Source organism: Rhinolophus hipposideros (assembly GCF_964194185.1).
Source record: "Rhinolophus hipposideros genome assembly, chromosome: 25".
NCBI lineage: Eukaryota > Metazoa > Chordata > Mammalia > Chiroptera > Rhinolophidae > Rhinolophus > Rhinolophus hipposideros.
In genome coordinates, this window is record NC_138071.1 from 12,629,171 (window position 1) to 12,637,769 (window position 8,599).

At 50.4% G+C, this 8,599-nt stretch overlaps 1 protein-coding gene across 1 annotated transcript; it reads right to left on the reverse strand.

Moving 5' to 3' along the window:
* Window positions 1-3,155: 3,155 nt before the first annotated feature.
* Window positions 3,156-7,293, reverse strand: PAX4 (paired box 4; the record flags this gene model as incomplete). The annotated part of the gene is given in 12 exon segments (XM_081038312.1): window positions 3,156-3,227; window positions 3,229-3,300; window positions 3,630-3,632; window positions 3,634-3,771; window positions 4,055-4,110; window positions 4,454-4,523; window positions 4,877-4,959; window positions 5,173-5,298; window positions 5,849-5,924; window positions 6,243-6,458; window positions 6,741-6,871; window positions 7,281-7,293. Coding segments are annotated over 12 exon segments (1,056 nt in total).
* Window positions 7,294-8,599: the final 1,306 nt, after the last annotated feature.

An 8,599-nucleotide genomic window follows, 5' to 3' on the forward strand; every position in this document is an offset into this window, starting at 1 on the left:
TGGAAGAGGGGAGACCAAACGGTAATCAGTTCTTCCATTGATCCTCTCCGCCCCCACCAGAACCACTAGACTTTTCCCGGTGATCCCTTGAAGAGTCAGCCTTACCCCAAAGGATTCAGAATCCAGGTATGACTAAATGTCCTTTTGGTTTAGAAAGAATGAGGGATTATTAATCCTATGGGCACTGGGTAATGGTAATAACCCAATATGCCTGTATAGCCTACCACCTCACCACCATCCCAACACCCCATGAAGTTTACCAATCATCTTACAGCTCATCCTACAGATGATAATAATAATCATCCTTATTATTACCTTCGATCCAGTCAGTTGGGCACAACAGGTACTTTCCCCATCATTGCCCACCTTTTATAGGGAGCTGGAGTGATTTGCCAAAGGTACCAGGACTGGGACGTCTGACTCAATTCTTCAGAAAGGACGCTAAAGTCCACTACTCTTTCCATCAAAACAGAGCTTCCAAAGTGACTGTCAATCTTGTACCGTGTTCCTAACTTTGATATTTATTGATCTTCCATCTGCCCTATTATGTTTTTATTGACAAAGATTCTTAAGTACATTTATTTTAAAAGGATTTTTAAAAATTTTTATGAGTTTGTTTGAGCCAAACTTGACGATATATGCTGGGGAGACAAAAGATCTCAAATGCTCTAGAGAAAAACAGTTTTGCAGCTTCTTTTATGAGTTTGAAACGAAGGAGGGAACGTAAGGAAGATTAGAGAAAGCAAGGCAGGAGTTGATTTACAGAATAGTTAACGATATTATGTGCTCTCTTCAAGGGGTATTTCAAAGGCGTGTTAACCTAAATGCACAAGAACAATGGACAGGGCTGGCTTAAAATCTAGAAAAGAGTATTTTAAATAAAAAATGCTACCATAAAACGGAAGACCAGAATCACTTGCCAGAAAGTGGCCATAAAAAATAAACACAATGAAAACAAAGTGATGTTATCAATCCTAGTTAGATTTTCCCTTCCCTGCCCAAGGCTCAGAGCCCAAGGCTCCCCTTCCCTCTGTTAAAAAACATTAACAATTGTTACAGAGGTGTTGAAGACCAGGACCAAAATGAAGACTTTCTCTTTGATGCAATCGGAATTGAAAAGGAGTTGAAAAGGGAACCATTTTCTCATTTCTGACTCATTATTATTGCACTCCTGCTGAAACGCTCTCAGATACCAACACTGATACCTCACCCCCACTTTGGGAAAATTGTGCCCTGTCATAATGAGTGCCTGGTGTTTAAGGCCGTTGAGAAGAAAAGCTGAAACCAGGAGGTGAGAGAGATTCCATTTGAATAGAGGAAAATGACCTCAAGGTTTTGTACGTGGGTTTCTTCTCAAGAGCTATAAAAGAATTTTGTAAATATTTTAATCCAATAGTGGATGTCGAGAACACTAGAGACCAGGGTACCTCCTTTCCTAGAGAATATCAAGAACAGGTCACAGATGGAGTAGATTACATTCTTCAGAGAGAGAGGACCTTGGAGTTCATTTAATGCGGGACCTCTTCCTCAGCATTCCATAAATAATGTACACGCTGAGATTTGTGGACATGCATGGCATGGGGAAACACACTCACACGCACACGCACGCATGTGCTTTCTCTCTCAAGCTCCCACAATGCCCGTCCAACCTCCAGTTGACTGTGCTCAGCTGTGAGGGCTCAGCTGACAGCTCCTTCCATGGCTGATGTCAGTCCTATCACTGAAGTGAATGGTTTCTTCTTGGACTGTGCTGTGCAGATTGTCAGCCCGCAAGGTCTTGCCCGTTTCCCTGGGCAGTCTGTCCAGCAGGGCCTCCAGCCTGAGGATAGAGAGGGCAGGTCAGGGCAGGGTGTGCTCTCTTCTCCTTAGAGTTTGTAGAGCTGCTCTGTCCTATAGGAGTTCCTGTGCTGATGGAAATGTTCTATAATGTTTACTGTCCAATGCAGTAGCCACAGGCCACATGTGACTGTTGGGCATTTGATATATGGCTAGTGTGAGTGAGGAGATGAATTACTCATTTTATTTACTTTTAATTACATTCAAACAACCACATGTGGTTGGTAGCTACTTATTGCACAGCGTAGTTCTAGAGTGTTTGATGATCAACAGATTTCTTAAAGGACAATTTCTGGACCAGTACCGGTCCCAGGTGGGAGTAAACACCGTGCCCCTCCCCACTACCATTTTGCACCATCATCATTCCATCCCTGCTTTTCAAGAGGGAAAGAATTTGGCAGGATCAGCCCATCCCCCATTTCAAATACTCCTTCCTTCACTCCCTTTCCCCATAATCATCTTTCCCTATATCCCAAGGTTTCTAGGGATGAGCCTAGAGATTTCTCTGCAGGGGACAAAATTGAATAGATTTGGAACTTACAGCCAAGAAGCAGCAAGCAAACATGGCCCAGGAGCATGTATAAAGGGACAAGCAGAATATGAAAAATGGCATTTTCTTTCTGCTACTAGGCAAAAAATACATATGCAATTAAGAAATTAATGTCTACTTTTTTAAATTAAGGAATTCTTGTAGATTTTAGATGTAGTAATGTAAGAAAAGTTTCTTATTTTTTGGAGACACATGCTAGAGGACTTAGGGGTGACATGCTATGATACACTATCAGGGTGTGTGTGTGTGTGTGTGTGTGTGCGCGCGCGCGCGCGCACCCGAACACCGAGATAGATACACATACACATACATATATAGATACATAATTACACACATGCATAGTTACATAGACACATAAACACATTTAGCTAGATGATAGATACATACATCTATAGATAATTATACCAGATAGATAGATTAGATAGATAGATAGATAGATAGATAGATAGATAGATAGATAGATAAAGCAAACTGTTTATAATTGTTAGATATAAGGTAAAGGTGGGAGTATGAATGCTCATGGGAAAAACATGATGGACAACAGGAACTACTACTAATTTTAAAATATTTTTATTAGTGCCAAGTGGAGAATGGGTGGGCACGGTTTCTCCAGCCCCTCAAATCAGGTGATGAGCAGGAGGGGCAGCAGGGCAGGGCCAGGCAAAGCCCACAGATGAGGGAGGACAAAGGAGGAAGGAGCAGCGAGCTGCTTGGGCAGGCCGGTGTGAGAGCCTGCCCATTCCATCTCCTGTCCACTCTGGCCTTCCTCTCATCCCAGGCCTTTCAGTAGTGGGGAGCCAGGCCAGAGCAAGGCCTGAGGGGCACCAAGACCGGCGGCGGGGGCAGTGATAGGAGCGGCAAGGATGGCAGAGCAGAACTGAATCCAGGGAGCTCGGTTGTGGGGGGCAGGTAGCCTGCAGGGACAAAGAGAGGGTGAGCGTGGGCTTGTTGCTGCCACCCCACCCCCAAAGTCACTGGGGAGACACGCGGACATCAGTTCTCTACCCTGAATGGATTCACTCAAATCCCAACCCCAAAACCTTTTCCTTCTATGGCTATCAGTGGTACTATAGACTCAAGGGGTACTAGTCTCCCCAACTTCATGTGGGTCATGTAAGGAAGAAGGAAGGCTGTATCGAGTTTCCTTTGGTAACCTTGACTGGAGACCCATGCCCTCCTGTGGATTAAGGAATCAGCTAGCCCTCCCCACACCTGCAAAAGTGAGGCCTAGCCTGATTCTTACCCAAGCAGGGCTTGAGACAGGCTTGGGGTAGAGTGTCACTTAGACACCTGTCAGATGCTGTTCCCCAACACAGCTGATAGCGGGAGGGACCCAAAGATTCCAGGGCAGGCAGGGCTGCGGTGGGCACACTGCTAGGGGGCTGCTAGGAAAAGCAAGAGGACACCCTGAGATGCCAGTAATGCTTCCTGTTCAGCAGGACTGGGACCCCAGGGCTGCCCATGCCGCGCCCCCACCCCCTGGCTATATCTGTGCAGCTCCAGAGGGTGCCAGTCACATAATAGACTATGAGGGTAGCACTTTCTGGAAGTGTGAAATGTCCCGGGGAAGCTGTGAAATGTCGCTCAGGCTTTCCCTGGGAATGGGAGAAGCGGTGAGCCCTTCGGCCATCCCACTTCACCAATTCCCCTTCCTGGAATCCTGGATACCTGTGCAGACACGATCCCTGAGGAAGCACTCGGTACAATCAGACCCTGGGAAGTACCTACAAGGTGAGGGTGGATCCTCTCAGAGGGAAGAACTGGGGTCTGCGGAAAGGGGACTTGGTGGTGAGAGGCAAGGAGGTTCTAGGAAAGGGGTGAGAGAAAATGGGTGCTACGACTCTACACTGCCCTCCTCCACAAGGCAGAGAGAGGCTTGGGAGACTGGGGAAGAGGGTTAAATCCCAGGGATGGTAAACTGAGGACAGTGCATCCTAGAAGTGCAGGGACTGTGTGTGCCCAGCATTTCACACAGGGCCTGGCTCATAGGAGGTGCCAAATAAATGTTTGATGGGTGGGTGGATGGATGGATGGACAGACGGATGGACGGACAGATAGAGAAATCACCTGGAAGCTGAGTTTCCCACTTGAGCTTCTCTTGTCGGCGCCATTTGGCTCTTCGGTTGGAAAACCAGACCTGAGGAAGGGCAGAAACAAAGTGACTGGCTGTGTTCCCCACTACCTGGCACCTACTGCTCTCACCACTTGGTCCTGGGTTGGGCTCAGAGTGCAGACTCTTCCTCAGACCTGAGATCTTCCCTTTCCTGCTCTGGCCTTTGCTCTCTGGCCCCTTCCTCCACTCAATGGCATGGAGTGTAGAGAAGAGAGAAATCAGCAGAAGGAGAACAAGGAGGGTCTCGTCTCTAATTCTGCTCCAGACAAATTTGTTTCCACACCTTGCCCCTTCTTCACCTCACCAAAATCCAAAGCCTTCCTGGCACAGACTCTGTCCTCATGGTTTGTGCTCACTGTGTGGCAAAGCTCACTCACCCTCACCGTGTCCTCGGGCAGAGAGGTGGAAGCAGCCAGCTTTCCACGGGCCACTGAGTCAGGATACTTCCCACGCTGGAACTCTGCAGAGATTGAGGCTCATAGCAAGGGCATGCGGAGAGAAGCAGGCCATGAGTCTCCCCCTGAGGCCCCACTCCCCACCCGCGACAACCCTACACTACCCTCCTCCCCAAGGCAGGGCCATCCATAGCCTCCACCTCTCAATCTTTGCCCACAGGCCTGAGGGCCATTGCCTCCATGCCTCACACTGAGCACCTCGACCCCGGCCCCAGCACCTTTCTCCAGCGCCTCAGCTTGGCCTGGGGAGAAGATAGTCCGATTCCGGTGGCCAGTCCCTGGGTAGGGACCCCGGGGAGCCTCAGAGCCACTGTGGGGATTGCGAGGAACTGGAGCTAAAACAGCTGCAAAGGGAGACAATGGCTTTGTGGTGGTTTGTGATGGTGAGTCCTCTGGTCAGGTGGGGTCCCCGAGGCCCTGGCACTGTGGACAGGGGACAGCATGGGTCTAAGAGCAGAGCTGCTCTGGTGGCACATTCACAGTTCCTTGGATGTCGTTGTAGGATCACACCATGGGAGGGACACTCAATGCCTTGGTTGCCAAGCAATGCCCATGCTTGGTGTTTGGGGGGAAACAGCAGCAAACTTGGCCCAGGTTCGTGTGATCCCACAGAACACAAAGGGTGCTTGGGGAGTTGCGCACGAGGCAGAAGGGGGTGCGGAAGATCAGGTGAACCTAGGGGCTAGGGGCCCTGGTTCTGTTCCAGGACCTGCCAGCAACTAGCTGGCGACCTTGGGTACCTCACGTCCCTTCTCTGGGCGTCCCTTTCTTCAGCCAGGAAAGAATAAGATGCCCGCCAGGCCATCCTATTGTCTTGTTATGCAGGCAATCCACGACAGAACAAGAAAGGGCTTTGAGAACTGTAAAATGCTGAGGTCTGGTTCCAAGACCCACCTGGTGACCTGAGCTGTGCCCAGGGCAGTCTCTGGTCCTCCTGCAGCGCCCTCAGGACTCGGTTGATGGAGGAGACCTGGGAGTGTCCGGGTGTTGAGTGGGGAGATGATGCCCAGTCCCAGGGTTGACCCTAAGGATATTTCCCCAGTATCCTTTCTCTCCTTCTGTCCTGCCCCGCACGTAGTTCCTAAGGGCAGCCTCCTGTCCCCGCCATGCTTTCTTCTTCTCACCTGTCTCACCACCACTACTTTTCAGGAGAGAAACTTATATGTCAGAGGAGAGCCCGGGAGCCCGTCCCCCAGCCTGAGGTGACCCCATTACCAAGTAAGTAGGGATCTTCTTCTCCCCAGAGAACCTATTTGCCAGCCCTGGTCAGGGAGAGGCGGGTACTTACACTGGGAGTCTTGTCCTGGGTACAAAGCCCTTCAGCACAGAGCTGGCGTTGGATCTCCCAGGCAAAGAGGGCCGGGCACTCACCCTTCAGCTGGGCAATTCGAGCCACCACAGGAGGTGTGGCCAGACGTGGCTTGCTTCCCCCAATTCCCTTGGGCTCCAAGACACCTGTGCGGTAGTAACGCCCTAGGATCTTGCTCACACAGCCATTAGATACCTGGGTCAGGTGAGAATTAGGGACAGGTATGGCACGATGGGCAGAGGGTGAGTGTCCCTGGGACCAAAGGAGGCTACAAGGCAAAGTGAGACCTACTGGCCCAGGTCACAGAATTGAAAGTCCAACCTGAGTTTCCCATCCCAGCCTCCAAGAGGGTCTTCTAGGAAGTAGCCCAAGCCCCCACGGCCCTCAGAGTCTGCAGCAGCCCCAGACTTGCCTTAAGAAGGGCCCCTTCTCCCTGCTTCTTGTCCCCGTCACTAGGTGAAGGTCCCAGCACACTACCTTAAGGCTACGTGAGATGTCACACGGCCGCATCCCGCTGATTGCCAGCCGCACAATCTGCTGCCGGGTGTCCAGGGGCAGGGGCCGGCCATTCACAAAGAGGCCCCCCAGCTGGTTCACACTGTTGATTCCTGCGCAGAGAAGGAGGCCTCCACACACCATATTCCCCCTCTCCCCGGCCCACCTGTGACAGGAAGGACCCTCCTGGGAGAGACTTACTCAGACCCCTCCAGCCTGGCCTCCCACCATAAAGTCCTGCCCCCAAAGGGACTGCTCCCCTTCTGCTCCCAGGGAACCCCAAACATGCCAGTGTCTTTGGTAGCTGGCTCTTGGGTGAGTCTGTGCTCTGTGAGCACATGTACTGACCCTTGTCATCTAAGGTAAGCAGAGTAGAGCAGGGAGGGTAACTGGACGAAGCTTCCCCAGAACACTGGTCAAGGGCGGATGAAACCATGCGGATGGAAGCAAAGCCCAGCGAGTTTCCCTCCGTCCTGACATCATCCTGTTTTTCCTCACTCTCCCAGGCCCTAGGTCTCTTACCGTCCTGCGGCATGCTGAGCCCTGTCACAGAAGGGCAGGAACTAAGAAGCCTGGGGAGGGCAGTTCCTCCTGAGAGCTCCTTCCTTGGTTGTTCCTTGGTTGTGGGGCTGGGCCTGCAATAATCGGGGTGTATTTGGTCTCTTGCTTAAAATGGTATTGGGATGTAGTGTTTTGGGATAGAGGGTCAGGTTTATAAAATTTGCTAGCAGGTTGGTTAAGAAAATTCAAATCTTCTTAAATCCTTCTCTGATGAACTAAAACATCACAGGATTAGCAGAGGACTGGATCTTTCCGGATGTCTTCATAGGGCCTGAGAGGGTGGGAGGGCTCCCATTTCTCAAACGTCCATTACAAGGGGTCAGGAGTTAGAAAAGGATGGTGCTTCCACATGCTCAGACTTTCCCTTTTCCAAACAGACAAGTGTCACCTCTGCCCCTCCACAGCCTTCTCAGCCCCACGTGACACACTTGGGCTCCTGCCTCCTCAGCTCAGGCTCAATAGGGTTGAAACCCAAAACTTAGGATATTCTGTCCAGCCAGAAAAGGGCACCAGTGACCAAAGATCCCAGTTGCCCTGGTCTGACCAAGTTCAAGGCTCTGCCTTCACTTCCAGGTAGCTGCTGAGGTTATTTTCCCCAAACCACCGGCCAGAAAGCTTTCTTCAGAGCACTTTAAGAGAAGGTCTTGCTCCTGCTTCTTCAACTCTCCAGGAAGCACTGGGAAACATGGGGCTCAGCTCCGCCCCGGGCATTGAGGCTCTGACCCCATATATCGGAAGTAGAGATAAATGAGCCTGAGATCCTGGCTTCTAAACGACACATCTCTTTCTGACCTGCTGGGATTGTTGGTTCCTGTTAATTCTGGACAGTTTTAGATCGCTCAGGAAAGCTTCACTTTCAGAGACCAACTCTCCGGGAGCACTCACTCACTCATTCAACTAACATTTGTAGAAGGCATGTGGGAGGGAGGGAGTCAGAGGCAGGAGAGCGCTGTCTGCTGACTGACAGAGAAGCCATTGTGAGCACAAGAGAGTGTCTGAGCACACAAGTCACGGACCACCGTGTCTTTCGGGAGTACAAGTCTCCTTCCATGCCTGGAACCCTGGCAGAGCTGGAGTTCACTGCAGAGAATAGCTTAGGCATAGAACTTTCCTATGATAACCACGCCATCTTGGTTCAGTTAACTAATCTGCAATTATTTCCTGAATAAGGTTTTAATCATGGACATATTGCCAGTTGTTCAGGATGAAGGGGGTGTAAAGCAAAGGGACAAGGTTTTTGCCTTCCAAGAGATTACAGTGCATCCGGGAGAGGAGCTTGG